An 18,910-nucleotide genomic window follows, 5' to 3' on the forward strand; every position below is an offset into this window, starting at 1 on the left:
GATGTGTCCTGAACAGAGCATGTAGGTCTCTTAGAGGACAACTAGCTGTGAAAATGTTCAGAATTATCGTCATTTAGTTAATAATCTCTGTGAATCTGTTATAGTTAATGGTAAATGTAAATGTTATTTATTTAGTTATATTTTCTGAGTAACTTGTTTTAGTTAAAGACAAAATTGATACACTTGCATGAACGCTTGTCAACCTCTAAGGGGCGCAAATGTTCTCTAAAGACATTTTTGGCTTATTCTTTAAATTATAAATCAAGAAATACAGATAATTTAGTGGAACTAGTTTGCTATATGTATTACCTTTTATATATCGTAAGCATGAATACACCTAGAATATATACATGAAACTTTATTTGAGCAGAAACAATATTGCAGCAGAAACTTTATTGACAATACATTATTGTGTACATGTTTTTAAGGCACCCTCAAACAATTTCCAAAACATGCATTAGGCCTATATAATGTGCATATACAGAGATGCAGATCTCAGAGCATTGCACCAACTAGGGTTAGTCAATATGAGATATAAAACACACATGAATTTACACAGAAACCTGATGTTGTCAGTAGTTAGTATAGTATTTCTATTGGAGTTTGTAAGTAGCTTTGCAGAATAATAATAGAAGGTTTATAATATGCCACTAGAGGTTAGCCTATGGTAAAGAATCTTGCTTTATCAAAAATATTGGTTATATGTTGACATTACTATGCACTGTAAAATGCTGTATTCACACAATTCATGTTGTCCCAGCATAAGTCAATTTAGTTAACTTAATCCTTTAATAAATCCAAGTGTATGAAATATAGAACAATTAAGAACCCTTAAGAATTGTGTTATTTCAACTCATTTTTAAATATGTAGTTTAAACAAGCAGCAAAAGTCCTTTTATGGGTGTAGAACTCATCACTAAGGCCTCTTTTATTATTAATATGATGTTGGGCAAACATATAGAGAGGCATTTATGTGTAATTTGATAAAACTGTCTATCAAGGGAATGCTTGGAAACTCATAAAGACCTAATGATTTTATAAAGAGTGCCAGTAGCCCAATAATTCATGCTTCTAATGTTATGTGCTTTCCTTATTGGTACTAATGAGTATAGCCTGCTTTATCTATATCTGTTGCTTTAATACTAAACAACTCTAACCTTGGTTTTCAGGGTTGGCTCCAATGTCCAAAGTACAGTATAGAGAATCAGCAGTCATTTCTTTTAAGTGGTGTTCTTTCTAGACATACTGTAGTTTTAAACCATGGATGAAGAAGTAAACATGAAGAAAGGTGAAAGGAAGGGGGTGAGTACTTTTGATCCAACATTATATTCAAGTTAATGTAAGTTTTACAGATACTTGTCTTTTTTGGACAGCTAGTAGAAAGACAAGAATTTGTTTGCCTTTTCCAGTGTGCTGCAGATTGTATGTGGTTTAAAAAGAATGTTGAATTTGAGTAGCATTTATGTTTAAACTTTATGCAATTTTGCAGAAGGTGACGCTGATCCTGGCTGCAGCCTCTCTGGTTGCTGGATTTGGTTCGTCTTTTCAATATGGATACAACGTAGCTGTGGTCAACTCACCTGCCCCTGTAATTATATTTTATCATATTATATGATATTATATAAAATATATTGTATGGGGTAGAATTTCTCGAGAATCTCATATAAAAAAAAAAAGCATTAGAATGTGAAATTAAGAATGTGCTACAAGAATAGATTTTTTGAAATTTCATATCATAAATAAATCAAAATTACATTTTTGATTAATAATGGACAACTTTAATTGCATTTGTCTCAGTATTTGGATTTATTTTAACCCTCAGGTCTCAGATTTTAAAATATTTGTATGTCAGCCATGTGTATATTATATTATATTATATTATATTATATTATATTATATTATATTATATTATATTATATTATATTGTATTATATTAAATTATATTATATTATATTATATTATATTATATTATATTATATTATATTATATTATATTATATTATATTATATTATATTATATTATAATATATTGTATTATATTATATTATATTATATTATATTATATTATATTATATTATATTATATTATATTATATTATATTATATTATAATATATTGTATTATATTATATTATATTATATTATATTATATTATATTATATTATATTATATTATATTATATTATATTATATTATATTATATTATATTATATTATATTATATTATATTATATTATATTATATTATCATTCACTTCTGATAAACTTTAATATTCTGCTTAAAGGAGATGCAGCAGTTCTACAGGCGAATATATGTGGATCGTTATGGCCCAATGTCGGACAATCTCCTCACCCTCTTGTGGTCCGTAACTGTGTCCATGTATCCACTGGGTGGGTTTTTCGGCTCTCTCATGGTGGCTCCATTAGTGAACAAATTTGGAAGGTAACATCCAATGACAGCTTCTGCCAGAGCATTGCATTAAATTCCAATTTTTATTCCCCCTATTTGTTGATTGGCTTACAGAAAAGGCACACTCCTGTTCAATAACATCTTCTCTATTGTTCCCGCTATAATGATGGGTGTGAGTGAAGTGGCGGGGTCATTTGAGATTATTATTGTCGCACGTTTTCTGGTGGGCATCTGTGCAGGTCAGTAGGATATTCCACCTGTCAGTATGGATAGTGTTTGTGTGTATGTGCATGTGTGTGTGTGTGTGTGTGTGTGTGTGTATTTAAGCATGACATTGTATGCAGCTGTGTTTTCTAGGTCTGTCTTCCAATGTGGTGCCTATGTATTTGGGAGAGATCGCACCCAAGAATTACAGAGGGGCCGTCGGGATTGTCCCACAGCTTTTCATCACCGTTGGCATTCTTGTCGCCCAGATATTTGGAATTCGTAGTATCCTTGGAAATAAAGAAGGTAATTTGTGTAAAGTGCATGGGATTTTTGTACATTTTTTTAAGCAAAAGTGCAAATAAGTTTGATGCAAGACTCTAACATTGTTCATACTTAGAAATTAAAGTTCAGCCATCATTGATTCATCCTTGACTTGTTCCAAACCTGTTTGAGTGTTTTTGGGACAAATTAAGGGCAAGTAAATGATAACAGAATTGAGATTTTTGGGTTAACTATCGCTTTAAGGTACAGGGCTTACAGTTACAAGTAGAGTGGTGTTTGCATGTGTGAAACTTATTTTGAAACTGCCAGTTTTATATATCTTTGTTTGACCAAATAAACAGCAATTCTTAAAACTTCAAGTCTTTTATGCTGTTTCAGAAACATTGATACTTTACTTGCATATAAATAGAACAATTCCCATAAAGTCAAATAGGTAGAAAATGTGTTTTGTTGTTTTGTCAGGAAACAAAAGCTCATCAATTCTGTTAATTTATTTAGAAATTCAAACAACATTTGTTTTAAAGAGCACCTATGATGAAAAGCATCTTTTATAAGCTGTTTGGACAGAACTGTGTGTCACTGTCATGTTGAAGTGATATAAACCCAACAAGTCTTTTTTCTTTTAATCTCCTGACATTAAAATAGGATTCAAATCCCAGTGATTTTGAGGCCCACAGAACATTTTTTTTTTTGCAAAGAAACTGGGATTTAAATGTCTGTTTCAATTCTCAGATTTTTCAAGTTTTTCAAGTTTTAAACGTTTTTAAGACAGGGCATGTTTGTAATAAAGACAGTAAAATCACTGTAATTCTTAACCGCTAAAATCACTACGGCCGCATGGTGTCTGTAAACGTGCATATGCATGTGTGTGAACAACAAATAGCATTTGTGTGAGACTCATCATTTCAGAAAGGCTTGAATAAAGCTATATTTCAGCTTCATCCGAGTCTATTTCTGTCAGACATTGCTCTGATCTGATTGCTGTTTATCTGACGCAACGCATGAGAAGCAGACAAGCATGTGGGTACGATGGGCAGGGAGAAGCAGCTCATTTGCATTTAAAGCCACAGGCTACAAAAACAGCTACAATGCACTCAGACACCAAAATGGGCAGATTTTGTAGGCTATAATAAATAATCTTATTGGTATTTTGAGCTGACACTATTAGACACATTTTGGAGACACCAAAGGCTTATCTTAAATTTTGTAAAAGGGGTAAAATAGATGCCCTTATTTTCACCTAACATGTCCAACCACTGGCGAGGCAGTGGCACAGTAGGTAGTGCTGTCGCCTCACAGCAAGAAGGTCGCCGGGTTGCTGGTTCGAACCTTGGCTCGGTTGGCGTTTCTTTGTGGAGTTTGCATGTTCTCCCTGCCTTCGTGTGGGTTTCCTCTGGGTGCTTCGGTTTCCCCCACAGTCTAAAGACATGCGGTACAGGTGAATTGGGTAGGCTAAATTGTGTGTGTGAATGTGTGTGTGTGTGTGGATGTTCTCCAGAGATGGGTTGCGGCTGGAAGGGCACCCGCTGCTTAAAAACTTGCTGCATAAGTTGGTGGTTCATTCCGCTGTGGTGACCCCGGATTAATAAAGGGACTAAGCCGACAAGAAAATTAATGAATAAATGAATTTCACTTATTATGTGCGTATATATATATATATATATATATATATATATATATATATATATATAATTTGTTATGCAACCTGTTAAAGATTTCATTGAGATTTAATAAATATTCTTAATGATATTAAAAAATTTTAAATCATATTTCAACAATATATTTTATATTATTTGAAGTAAACCATTTTTAATAATTAGATTTAAATGTTAATCCAAAAAACGAGTTGTAATTTACATTTATCATTCACTTTCGGGGTTTTTTGATCATCATATATAAAAAATACATTTCAATGAATATAATAGTTTGGTTATGTTGTTAATTGTTATTTTCATATTTTAGTACTGTAATATGTTTGTTATACATTTCCCATTGTTGCTGCTTAGTTACTTAAATTCTTATATCCTTAAAAGTGTAATTACTGAATTAGTTTAAGGGCAATTATTTTCAGTAATCACCACTGTTTTAATAATAATTTAAAAAGCAATTGTACTGTATGTGTGCTGTAAATTATTTAACCTCTACACCAAAATATACAGTACCATAGCTTATTTAAAACTGAGATATATACCAAACCTCCATTTTTGTGTACTCTTGAATTCAGTGTTTAATGAAATGCTGCAGTCCTGCTGGTTGTGATGTGCCATGTTCTCTCTCTCTCTCTCTCTCTCTAGGCTGGCCCATCATGTTAGGTCTCACAGGGATTCCAGCTGCCATTGAGCTGCTGCTTCTGCCTTTCTTCCCTGAGAGCCCTCGCTACATGCTCATACAGAAGGGGGATGAAAAAACTGCCAGGAAAGGTACAGAAGAAGTTATTTTGGTCTCCTATGTCAGAGCACACAAAGACAATATGAGTTTCACAGTGCGATGTGCACCAATGACGAACCCATTAAGATTACAGAGGCTTTATGGTGGAGTATGGTAGCCTTTATCAATTAGATTTCTTATGCAATCAGTTTACAACATTTGGACATTCTTCAATGCTTTATTGTTTCCGAAGAAGTAACCTTGTTGGTAGCAGCACCCTAAAGCATTATTAAGTGCAAAAACTATTTTCTTAATCAGCATTTTAATTCTTTTTTGTTAACATATTTTGTTATTGAAACCATTTAAATAATCTTGTCTAAATAGCTTCACATACTCATCTCATACTCTTGGAGTTTTAGTGTTTTAGTGATTTTTTTTGTACCCGGCTTTGTGGATAATTTAAGTTCATTCAACTGATTCATTCAAAAGTGAGTTGCTTATTAAATGGCAAATGTAAATGATTAGCTTTATGAATGTTTCACAGTTTAAAACAGCTCATTCACTAATTCATAATTAAATCTTTAACTGTCTAACCCTACTTTTTGAACATGAGAACATGAAACATGAATCTTTAAAGCTTTAGTGCACTGATTTAAGTTTATTTTAAAGGAGACAAATGTCAGATTGTAGTGAAAAAGTCCAAAAAGTTACATAAATTAAAAGTTGTGTGCCTTTGTGTTTTTGAAAATTATTAAACAACAAATGTTTGTGTTATTATAATACATAAAATGTGTATTTTATAAAACGTGTTTTAGCCTAAAATTCACAGAAAATTAAAATTAAATTTTTAAATTAAAGCTAAATATTTTAACAAATTACATTCTAAATTTACCAACTTTATCTACTTTATTTCCATGTACCAAACATCACCACTTGCAGATCTCCAGTTTCATTGATGTTTATACAACAGCGCCCCCTTTGTTTAGAGGAATCTAAACTGTCATTTTTCTTACTTTTGACAATGTTTGTAATGTAGACATACAATTGTAAATTAGTATTGGCAGATTGCTGGAATTTGATTTAAATTAAGCCTCTAAAAACAGCTATACAAAATTTTACATGTGGATTGCTGTAGCAAAGTAATGCTTTATGACTCTGAAGAGTATCCTTTTGCAAATTAATAAATAGCTGTTGCTCAGTAATATCTATGAAAAATCAGTCACCAGGCATGGAAACTAGACATTTTAATCATTCAAATGATGTATAGTATGTCATGATTGCTTTATTTTCAATTGAGGAACAAACACTATTTATACACACATACACCCATATACTTAACAACACACATAGTTAACATTTAATTTGCATATAATATAGCTATACATACGATATTGTATATATTAATATACTGTAAATTTTGTCAAAATTGTATATTCGTATTTTTTATTTTTTTAATTCCTTTATTATCTGTTTTATTGTCCTATCACGGCTATTTTGTGGAAACTTCTGAAAGGAAAATAAATTCCTCGTATGTGTAAACCTGGCAATAAAGCTTTTCCTCATTCTGATTCTGATAATTGTAAATGATTCGACAGGTTGTATCCATAGTAAATTTTTAATCTATTACCCTACCTCCAGTACTTAACATAAACAAAAAAAATGTGGAAAAATATGCATTTAAAAGCCTTAGACATTTCCAATTTTATAAATTTTGTCATAATTAGATTAGGATTCAAGTGCAAAAAAGTGATGTAAACTTAAGTGTCCCAGTACTGGGGCGATGAGTTAATGCATACAATTGTTGATTTTCTACTTTAGTGCAGAAATAAGCAACATATCTAAATAGCTGCAAGCCAGTGAATGTGCTTAAACTGACTGTATTGTAGGCCTGCAGCGCCTGCGAGGCTGTGAGGATGTGGATGAGGAGCTTTGTGAGATGCGTGTTGAGGAGCAGTCGGAGCGAGCAGAAGGTCGACTCTCTCTGCTCAACCTCTTCACCTTCCGCTCTCTGCGCTGGCAGCTGCTGTCTGTGATCTTCATGAACATGGGCCAGCAACTGTCAGGAGTCAACGCTGTAAGCAGCAGCCTGAATAACAGCACACAGCTGATAATCTCCCACATCCTTCTCTCTGAAAGCATGAGTGTGCTGTTATATATCTCTAATAGGTTTGGACAACTAAATCATAGCTTTAACCCTTTCCTCAGATTTATTACTACGCTGACAGCATCTACAGTTCAGCAGGAGTGAGTGAAGATCATGTTCAGTATGTGACTGTCGGGACAGGAGCTGTAAATGTCTTCATGACCATAACAGCTGTAAGTCACTCTTTGTTTATTTTGTCTTGTGATTTAAGAGGATAGTTCACCCCTACAAAAATGAAAATCTACTCATTATTTTTATTTATTTTTTCTGTTGAACACGGAAGATATTTTGAAGAAAGCTGAAAACCTGTAATTATAAAATTCCATAGTAGGAAAAAACTACAACCCCTATCAAAAAGTATGGAATCACTACTCTTGGAAGATGTTCATTCAAATGTTTAATTGTGTAGTGTAAGGGTCCATCTATTCGTCCTATGACAGAACTAACAGCATGGGTGAAGGTTAAATGTGTAAGCCATTTTATCACATGTAAAAAGAAATATTTTTATTTGGTAAAATTAATTTTAATCTGTTTCCAACTCCAAATTTAATCTGTCTCCAATTTATAATAATTTAAATGTAGATTCCTCCAATTCAAGCTGATCATCTTATAGGTTGTGATTTGGTCTAATTTAGATAGATCAACCTCATTAATCCATATTTTTAGTTAATGGTTCATCGTTTACCCAAAGTCGCTTAGAGTCAGTATGCTGGCCAGTTACATCTGCTCATGGACACATCTTCGCCAGCTCAGGTTCTTAGATAGAGGATATAACTGTAAACTAATTTTCTTTAAGTAATATTAGGCCGCCGCATGCTTGCTCATACATATAGAAAGTTTGATTTAGCCACTAGATTATATCAAACTATGTCAGTGATTGTCAGACATCAACAGGTCTCTAATGCTGTGCCCATGCTCCATCCATTGAGCCTGAATGTATGACTAATCCTGGTTACAGGCTGTGGAAACATCAGCCTAAACAATCTATTAAATTTAAATGATTTCAGGAGATATTAGAGTTAAACAAGAATTTTAAATTTTTTATCAGGCAAAGACCTTCCATTGCAATTTTCATATATAAACAAAATAAGCCAATTCAGATTGTACAACATCAATTACTCAAAGATTCATTAAAGAGTTAGAGATTAACACCTGACTGTGTAGAAGTACGTTGCAGTATATAAGCCCTGATGCAGAGCTCAGAACTCAACATTACAGGATCCCCCAGACACTTCTGCACAGTTTTCCTAAATACTCAAATCACCATAAATTCAAGACAATAAAAGCTTCACCAAGACTCTTGCCTGGTCATGAGGTGATGTGAAATCATTTTGCCTGGAGTGGAACATCTGGCAAAGATCAAAGATCTCAAAACCCAAATGACCTGATATGAGGGAAATAGTAAAATATTACAGTGAAATCAAGACTACTTCACATAGAGACATTTAAAATGACACTAAACATGATTATGGAGCCACAAGATACACCATACTAAATATTTGAACATTCTGTGTGAAGCTACTCTGGTGGAGAAGGTAAAGTCCAGGGTAAAGAAAGGGGCTCAGGATGCATGACCGAGACAACCTGAACAACTGGTTTCCTAGCTGATCTTCTTCTCAGATTAGAAAGTTTAGTGCCGGTCAATTATAATGGTTATGTCTTATGTGAAATTCCATAACAGGTCTCAAGGTTTAATATTATTGAGATACTTAGCATCCTTACAGTATAAACACACACACACACACACAAACAAACAAACGTGCCATAAAACTATTTCCATTCAACAATCCAAAGAACACTGTAGTCAATTACAACTGTTTTTACAGATCAAACAGAGGGAAAAAAATATGGAATCACAGAAATCTGGGGAAAATTATATGGAATCACCAAATAAAAAACACCACTAGTTCTTTTGAGAACAGCTTGAATGAACGGAGGCATGGATAAAAAATGTTCTTCCTCAATCTGTCTCCAACTTTGTCTTATTGAAGATCAACTTTGCAGGCTGGAGCCTTGTCATGGACCACTTTGTTTAATTTTTACCACAGATTATCAATTGGATTGAGGTCTGGACTATTTGCAGGTCTCATTTGCTATGCATTTTCTGTTTTGAAGGCATATTGCTTTAAGCTTTCTGTCTCTGTCTTCCTTGGTCTACCAGTATGCATCACTTCTACAGCCTTCCCATGTGATTGTTTCATGCAGCCAGAAGGTTGGATTGTTGAATGGAAGTTGTTTTGTGGCATGTATGTGTTTTTTCTACACAATTAAACATTTGAATGAACATCTTCCAAGACTGGTGATTCCATACTTTTGGGGTTGAACTATGGAAGTCAGCGGTAACAGGTTTTCAGCATTCTTCCAAATATCTTCTTTTGTCTTGTAAAAAGTTTGAAACATGTCAAGAGGGAGTAAATAATGACAGAATTTTCATTTGTTGGTGAACTAATTTGATACTGCTTCCTTGACGAGCATATTTCTTCACACAAAAAGCATAGAACATTAATTTTTCTGTTTCTGTAGGTGTTCATCGTGGAGAAATCTGGAAGAAAGTTGTTGCTGCTGATCGGTTTTGGCATCTGCTGTGCAGCTTGTGTTATTTTAACCATTGCACTCTACTTTCAGGTAAAGTGATGTTGCATTTCTTCAAATGTCTACTTCTCCTTCAAACATATCAGCTTGCATGGTTTGTTAAATGGAAAATTTTATCAAAATGTTATAATTTATTCACCCTCTGCTTGTTTCCAACCAGTTTGAATTTATCTTTTGTGTTGAACATAAAGAAAGATATAATGAAGAAAACAGCCATAGTTTTTCATTGAGTATGTTCACACAGTCACCAATATTTTAATCCGATTAAGACAATAATCTGGTTAAGAGTCTACCATGTAAACAGGGATTTTTGATTAATTTAATCCAATTAAGGTCATAATTAAACTAAACAGAAATCGAATGAAGACGTGGAGTACGGATTTTAGTCGCATCATTGAATTGCAGTACAGACATGTAAACACCTTAATCAAACTATTACTGTCATTTAGGACCTTTCGCCGCTTTTTGCCACAGGATAGTCAATACACACAGAGCTGTTCTCTGCACCTAGCGAGCCAGTGAATGACCGCCGACATCTGCATTGCAAAATGCAGAGGGTTTTTTTTTCCCATTCGGCATGCGGAATCAAATTCCATTAAATCAACACTCTTCCAGCAGTTCATACTTGCATTCAATATTTTGTTTGTTACAGGGGGCATGCATGAAATGTTTCTGAATTAAAGTGAAAGTGCCAAACTGCAGTTAAAGTTGAAAAATTAAAAATAAAAAACACCTGAAATTACATGAAACTCCGGAGGAAATGTGGATAGCAGTGACACAATGGTGTTAATCAATCTGTGTGCCATAACGTAAAACAGGATCATGAAAGGAACATTCAAAAAGCAACTCATGTAAACACCTTAATCATATTATTATCTTATTCAGATTCAGGCAAATCATTTGATTACTGCTGTCCATGTAAACATACAGTAATCATTGTAACTATTGGTTTCTGGCTTCCAACATTCTATTTGTTTTGCGTTCAAAAGAAGAAACAAATTCATACAATTTTAGAAACCATTCAGTGTGAGTAAATGATGAGGGAATTCGTTTTTGTGTGAACTACAGTATGTCTTAAAGGTCTTGCGAAGTTCGAAGTTTGACAATCTCAAATGAAACATAAAGACAGGGCAGGACACATAGTATCTCTTCAACTTTATAAAAACATCCCAAAGTGTGTCATGTTTATTATCACAGCTTTTCCAGTAAGAGTGGTTCAGATCAAATGCATCAAATGGAAAGTGTCTGTAATAGGGCAGGACATGTTTTCAGATACTAAAGCATTTGATTGGTCAGAAAATTTGATGAGAAACTGAGAGGAGTCAATGTCAAAAAACAATCATTGATCCATTTAGGTGCAAGTGACTAACTACCAGCTTTGGGTTTTCATATCAGATTTATATCAAGTCATGTCAAGTCGAGCTTTATTGTCATTCCACTACATGTGTGGACATACAGAGGAACGAAATGTCATGTCTCGCAGGACCACGGTGCTACATAAATTAATCAGAAATTCAAACACAACACTGAACATAAGAGCTATTTTTTAAAACCTATGCATATCTAACAAATGCTATAAGATACTAACAGTAACTATACATAAGATATACAAGCTATACAAGTACTTTTACATAAGACTAAATAATGTTGTAGAGGATGTTGTGCAAAAGAGATAAAGGGGTGGTCCAGATTGTATTTTAAGGCTTGATTGTGTATAAGATGGAACGCAATGTGTGCTCATGCTTTATTTGTAGAAAATCATGTTATTTTTTCATTTATCTTATTTTGATTAGATACACAGAATGTTTGAGGGGTCTTAAGTATTAAAAGTTGATAAATCAATCATTAGAAAATTAAGGTCCTTAAAAGTATTAAAAAGTCTTAATTGTGATTTTTTAAAGGTCTTAAATTTTGTTCAAACATTGTTCCAAGTGTTTGACTCCAAAAACAAAACAAATATATTTATTTTCCTTCTAATATTAACAACAGCGTGCTAGATCCATGATATTGGTTTGGGCCGGGGATCTTCTAGCCCAGCTCCTCTGTCCGGGTGATGTCACATATTTTGCAACAAACGCAGGAAGGTGATGTGTTGCTCTCCACATGTAGTGAAACAATAGAGCGAAACAGATAGCAAAATGGGAAAATGTAAGTCTGTGTACTCTTTGTTGGAGAAAGTTTAAAAAGTGGCTGAAGCCTCTCGATGAAAACAACCATGTACTGTAATTTATTCCTTCAAGCTTTGGTTCTTTTGAGCTTATCTGAATTCTGTTGCATGGTTGTGCTCCATGCATTTCTTTAACTACAACTGTTTATTAACAACTGATTATTAGGTTAAAGGTTTGATACTGATTAGAACACGGTGGCGATGAGGTCTTAAAGTTTTCCGAAAAGGAAAGGATTCCTGTATATACCCTGATACAGCTACACAACTAACATGAAAATGACTGTCATATTTCCTAGTTTCTCCAAAAGGCCCGCCCTCAAGAGGCTGTGATTGGTCAGCTAACATAATGTGCTGTGATTCGTGGATCAGCTCCATGTCACCAGATCACGCCCACACAAGCATGTGCTTTTGCGCTGTGTAAACAGTAGCTGTTAGCCCTGACAGTTTGTACCTGAATCAGACAGAAAATGTAAAGGACACAGCTGAACCTCACGCCTGCTCTCTAAAATAAAACCTGACAGGCGTCTTTCACATACATTCAGAATATGCATATGTAAGTAATATGAAATATTACATATGCGGTTTGACTAATAAATATAAATTTCTAGCGAGATTGTTAGCGGTGCCAAACAGCATTTCCCATTGTTTACATCTTTTTTTATGTCCTCGCTACCAGGGGCGCAACTGCACATTTACTGATGGGTATGCGGCTTCAACTTTTGCGCGCCCCCCTTCAATCCAACTATATTTTAAAACAGGCAAGTGATAAAATGTGGAAAATATTTCCATCAATAAATTAAAGGTATTTTTTCATAAAGATATCAATATGCTTCATACTATTTCAGTTGTGTTCAGAACTGTGAAACTGTATTTTTTGAAGTACTAAAAGGTATAATTACATTAAGCATGTTAAGTCGCAAAGAAATGCATCTCATACCACCCCAAATTTCTTCTCAATTTAATTTTCCCTCACTAAATGATTATAGCACCTTGACTAGCCTTGCTTTTGGACTTTTTGTACTACATTTGTCAAAACAAAATGATAGACATGGGAGTCCTAAAGGGCAAAAGAACATTGCAATTACTTCTCACATGCATACTGTGAGAAGTGTTAGGTCTGTTTTTGCAAGAACAATTGACTGAAACTTCTAAAAGTGAAATAAAAAAGACTGTCAAATGTTTAGTGTACAAAAAAACAGAAACAAACTGTGTGAAATGTTCTATTTAATTGAAATGTTATAACTTTGTTTGTAGCTACAATTAAATTAGTTTTGAGCTAAGAAGTTACCAAAAGGCCTGCTGAATCAATATGTTACATAATAAATTCATAAAAATATGTATATGGTATGAAAAATGGGGGGGAGGGGTGGAATGATTTTTTAATTTAATAAAATACAATATTATACGCGTATAAAATGCTAAATAAACATTTTTAACAAAATATATATATATTATTTGAAACTTTTAATATGGATAATTTCAAAAATAGTTTTGGCACAATGGCGCCCCCCATGTGTGGCGCCCCTATGCGCCGCATATACTGCATACCCCCTTTTTGCGCCACTGCTCGCTACAACATATCGTTAGAGCTAGACACTGTGGATGTAATTGATAAATTTTAGAAAATAAAATACTTATAGGTTGTGGCTCACAATCGGCAGCTTTGTCGGTTAGAGGAGTTTCTAGCACTGAACTGAGAGAGATTCTGGAAGCTCTCCTTTGTCAAATGCTAGCTATATATATTTTAATAATTCTCTGGAACATAATAAAAATCAAATTGTAAGCTCTTCTGTCTTTGTGAAGTGTCCTTTGGAAGCCCCAATACAGAAACAGAACAAGCTCTGCATTTTAGCTTTCTTTGCTGTAACATTACAGCTCCTCCGGCCATGCCCCTTTGCTGCAAGGGGTTTGAGTGCATGGGGAATCCGTGTAACCTGAAAAGTTTGTGATCTCACTAGCCCGGATGTATTCTTTTGTAGTCCCCAAACTTTGTTCACTGTAGGCTTTGCTAACCTAGCTCTGTAAAAGCCAATGTTTCCCTTTGCATTGAACTTTGAGCGTATTACGTTCAGAGATGTTGTTTATGTCCACACAACAACATTACACATGAACTATAGTTTAAAATATGATATCGTAGTGTACCATCCCTTTAAGGTTTAAAATTTTGCAAGAGTTATTTAAGGTTTAAGGTTGAAGCAAGCAGTGCAACATGATGGTGGTACATTTATAGTAAAAATCATTTTCATTATTGAGTTCTTGTAAGATGGAGTTCAGATAAAGTGTCAGGTCCATAAGAGAGAAGAGTGTTTCTACAGAGAGTTTATTTTCTAAATGCCAGTTTTATCACTGTTATACTGTAGATATCTCTAAAACTACTGATACTAACATCCAAAAAACACTATTTTAATTTCACGAGACCTTTCAAAGTGTGTATGCTAATTAAAATATTGTTCTGAATAACATCATCCAATTAACCACACTATAATTAAGAATAATATAAGAGATTAAAGAATAAGAATATTTAAGACTATTAACAGCCTATCTGAACTTCTAAAGGGAGTTTTGTTATATGGCTATTGTGGTTGTAGTAAATTCTTGTTTACAGACAGACGGGTGCTATAGGTGTAGTAAAATCTCAGTCCCAGCAGAGATTTAAATTTTTGAGCTGTGAATGTGCCGTCCAGACAGATGTGCCTCTTGGGTCTATATGTGAAATGCAAGGCAATAAATGTGGAGGAATAACTGCTGCCCTTTACACCCACAGACCACACTGGACTGGATCCCCTACGTCAGCATCGTCTGTGTCATTGTTTACGTCATCGGACATGCCATCGGTCCGAGTGAGTTCATGCCAATCCCATAGGGGCATTTTATTTTTGCTGTGTTCTTTGGTGGGGAATGGCAGGAGATTTATGCAGCCGTTTCTGAGACTGTACATTAAAACTCTGGAGTGAAGGCGAGAGAAGTGCTTTAAAGTGGCTGTAAAACAGACTGTAAAAGCAGCACAGTGTTTCAAGCAATCTCTATAAAAGATGAAGTGTCTTATGATAAAATATGCCATTTTGACAGCCTTTGCTGCATCGTTTCGCAGGTCCTATTCCCACTGTAATCACCACCGAGATGTTCCGGCAGTCTTCTAGACCTCCAGCCTTCATGGTGGCCGGATCCGTTCATTGGCTATCTAACTTCACAGTCGGCCTGGTCTTCCCTTTTCTAGAGGTCAGAGGTCATAGTTTATATATATTTCAGCCGAATTTGAAAAAAAAATGTTGTGACATCATTTCTAGTAATGGGAATAATGGCTTTATAAATAAAAGTGTTTCAGTAACAAGTAATCAAATAAATAACTGCTTGCCACTATTACTGTTTATCATTATATAAAGCACCACTATATTCAGATATTAAGCCCACTGAAGCGGTTTTCATCCAAGAAACATGATCTGGTGTGTGTAATGGTTTTTATATCCTGGTGGGGACTTGAATGCGCACAGACACATGGGGACTTGTGTCACGATGAGGACCAATATTGGGGTCCCCATAGGTAAACATGCTTATAAAGCACATTGAGTATTTTAAATATGTAAGAATGCATATTTATGGCTTTAAGGGTAAAGGGATAGAATATACAGTTCAAATAGTAGAAACATCATTATGTCTATGAGAGTCTCCACCGGGATATAGGAACAAGTCTGTGAAACTGATGAGGTTTTGTGTGGGAGTTGATTGTGGAACAACCACATGACTGATGATGGTTATCTGAGAACCGAGATGAGCTTCACTTTCAAAGGATCTTTTAAATATTTTCTTTTAAAAGTAACACAAAAGTTACTTTCCCTGGTAATCAGTTGCTTTTACAATGATATACACTACTACAAGTTTGGGGTTGTTGTTGTTTTTTTATGTTATCAGAAAACTATTCTGTTCTTCAAGGCAGCATTTATTAAATGTAAAACAAAATGTTAAATACTTATTTATTAAATATTTATTTATTACTTATTGTGTGTAGTTTAAAATGAAATTATTAGTCCAGTCATTATTGCTTTTATTACTATTAGCATTAATAATTATAATATAAATAATAATAATAAATAATTATTAATATTGGAGTGATTTCTAAAGGATCGTGTGACTCTGAAGACTGGAGTAATGAAGCTAAAAATTCATCTTTAAAATCAATTAAATAAATTATTAAATTAGATGATAAACTACTTTTGAACAGTTATTTTATAGTGTAATAACATTTCAAAATTTTACAATTTTACTATATTTTTGATTAAATAAATGCAGCCTTGGTGAGCAGAAGTTTATTTTAAAACATTATAAAATCCCACTGACCCCAAACTTTTGACCTGTAGTGTAATTCAGATATTCACTCAGTTTTAATTTTTTCTATTCCAAATCTTCTAAAATTACTATTTTTATTGCTTTTATTTTATTTTAACATGCCCAACACTGGTCATTGCAACCTATCAATTTACAAACAGAGCCAATTTATAATATCGCTCCTTTGAAACATAATAAATGGCATATTTTTTACAGTACATGTATACTTTATATATATTGCATATACATCTGTATATAATACAATTTCCTTAATGAATAAAAATGATGTTTGCATATATGTTATTCTTAATGTACAATTACATCTCATTTGTAAATGTAGTGTTAAATATAGAAGTTTCCTTGGCTGCTTCTTAATGAGTTTACTTATTAATCTTACAAGAACAATTGCAAACAACTCAAAAAAAAAAAGATTGATAGAGAAGCACATGCTACTATGACAAGTATAAAGACATTTTTATTGCTCATCAATTTGTCATAAAAGTAACATGACTTCAAGTGCTGAATTGCAAATCTTGTGTAAAATATTTTGGCAGAGCAGTGAGCATTTGCTTTCTGAACTGCTAGTTTCTCACTTATATTTATTAGTAATAAAAGAAAAGTGTGCAGCACATACTTTCGTTTCACCAAATACACTCAAAAATCACTTTTGCTGCTTGTTATTGTTCCTGCTGTTTTATGTTCAATCCACTTAAATTTATAAAAACTATCAAAACCTTAATCGATTTGGGTTTAGATAACTTTTTGTGTGGAACCCATAATTTTTAATACAGTGTATGTATAAATGTTCGCTCGATGTATATCAGTGAAAAGGTGTTTTTAAGCTTACTTTTAGCATAAAACGATGAAAATAGCTTTAATATGAGAACATCAGGGAATTAACACAGTCTCACTACTGCACCAAACTGTACATATATTCATTTATTGTTAATCTCTGTTCATAGTTAATACAACCTGTATATAATGTTCATAGTACAACCATCCGTAAATATCATAGTTTTTCTATAATTGCACTTTATAACTTATACCTATATCCTGCACTTGCTGCTATTGTACTCCTGGTTAGACCTAAACTGCACTTCACTGCTTTGTAATTGTCCAAGTAATCTAATCTAGTCTAATCTAATCTAAACTAATCTACTCTAATCTACTCTAAGTTGGTTTTCTGAATTCATCAGTTTCTGAGGATTTACTCTGTTTTGTCTGGAAATCAGTGGAAAAACCTTTTAAAGTTAGAAAAATGATCTTCAAAGCAAATCATGAAAGAGGAGTTGAAGGAGTTAGTACGAGAAATGTGTTCCTCATGTGTGTGTTTACAGAGAGGCCTGGGCCCATACAGCTTCATCATTTTTGCTTGCATCTGCCTCGCTACACTGATTTACATCTGGATTGTCATCCCAGAGACCAAAAACAAGACGTTTCTGGAGACCAGCAAGCTGTTTGCTCAGAGAAACAAGGTGGAGATTATGGCGGAGGCCTCAGACTCTGAGATCAAAGGGACGGGAGAGGGAAAATGTGGACAGGAAATTAGCAGCACATTTCTCTGAATGGGTAAGAGTTACTCATAAAGGATATGTTTATGCATCTGTGCTGACTTCTAATCTTTTATGTGTCAATCCTGTCCTGTGTGATCCTTCAATCCTGTGTTGAAAAATACTTGTATTATGCCTTTTATTGGATTCTTAATTTGGATTGATGACAAAGAATATGTAAGAATCAGAATAATATGTATACTTTGGTTTAAAATGCATGTGTCTGTTTCTTACAAATGTACTTTTTGTGTTCTTTTATAGTTTTGCTGTTGTTGTTGTATGGTTGTGATGTCGATTTCGGTAAAGGTTTAATAATTGATGTAACATTCTCATAAAAAGTAATATATTTTATTTTTAAAAAAATATCTTCATGGTTAAATGTATTATTTACTGATATCATTTATTATTTTTAAGCCTTTATATTTTTGCTATCATAAAGATAAAATGATCTGATCTGGTTAATCTTTAAATGTAATGTTGTACTATATTGAGTATGATATAAGTGTATTCATGTATGGATGAATATATAAATAAATAAGACTTTTATTTACCAAACCTTTATTTGTAGTATTTTAATAAAGCTACTTTGCTGGTTATTTCCTTTCTAAGAAGTGATATAATATTATAATCATGTCTTTTTGCTTCATATTATCACATTTCATCATCTTGAAATTAAAAGGTTGTATCTGCGTTCTGAATGATTTTAGGAGATATTGAGCTTCCAAGATTTTGCATTCCATATAGCAAATAATATGTGTGCAACAGTTCTCTTTCATAGATTAACATGACAGTGCCTAACATGAGTACCTTAATGTAGTCTAAATGTAAATTAATAGGATTCTCTTAAATTTGCAAACTGGGGTAAAACAAACAGG

The 18,910-nt window shown here is 33.5% G+C and overlaps 1 protein-coding gene across 2 annotated transcripts; it reads left to right on the forward strand.

The window, feature by feature from the left end:
• Positions 1–1,148: 1,148 nt before the first annotated feature.
• slc2a5 (solute carrier family 2 member 5) lies at positions 1,149–18,590 on the forward strand. Of its 2 annotated transcripts, NM_001365652.1 has the most exon segments (12): positions 1,174–1,302; positions 1,490–1,588; positions 2,280–2,437; positions 2,519–2,643; positions 2,762–2,914; positions 5,188–5,313; positions 7,147–7,334; positions 7,466–7,576; positions 9,927–10,028; positions 14,927–15,002; positions 15,254–15,381; positions 17,823–18,586. In NM_001365652.1, coding segments are annotated over 12 exon segments (1,536 nt in total). In that variant the 5' UTR covers positions 1,174–1,260; the 3' UTR covers positions 18,051–18,586.
• The last annotated feature ends 320 nt before the right edge of the window (positions 18,591–18,910 follow it).

The sequence above is a fragment of the Danio rerio genome, chromosome 23 (assembly GCF_052040795.2).
Source record: "Danio rerio strain M-AB ecotype USA chromosome 23, GRCz13ab, whole genome shotgun sequence".
In the NCBI taxonomy this organism is placed as follows: Eukaryota; Metazoa; Chordata; class Actinopteri; order Cypriniformes; family Danionidae; genus Danio; species Danio rerio.

Coding starts and splice junctions, on each gene's coding strand:
- slc2a5 (XM_087304857.1), top strand. CDS start 1,261: ATGGATGAAGAAGTAAACATGAAGAAAGGTGAAAGGAAGGGG. Junction 2,438..2,518: donor TTAGTGAACAAATTTGGAAG/GTAACATCCAAT, acceptor ATTGGCTTACAG/AAAAGGCACACTCCTGTTCA. Junction 5,314..7,146: donor TGAAAAAACTGCCAGGAAAG/GTACAGAAGAAG, acceptor ACTGTATTGTAG/GCCTGCAGCGCCTGCGAGGC.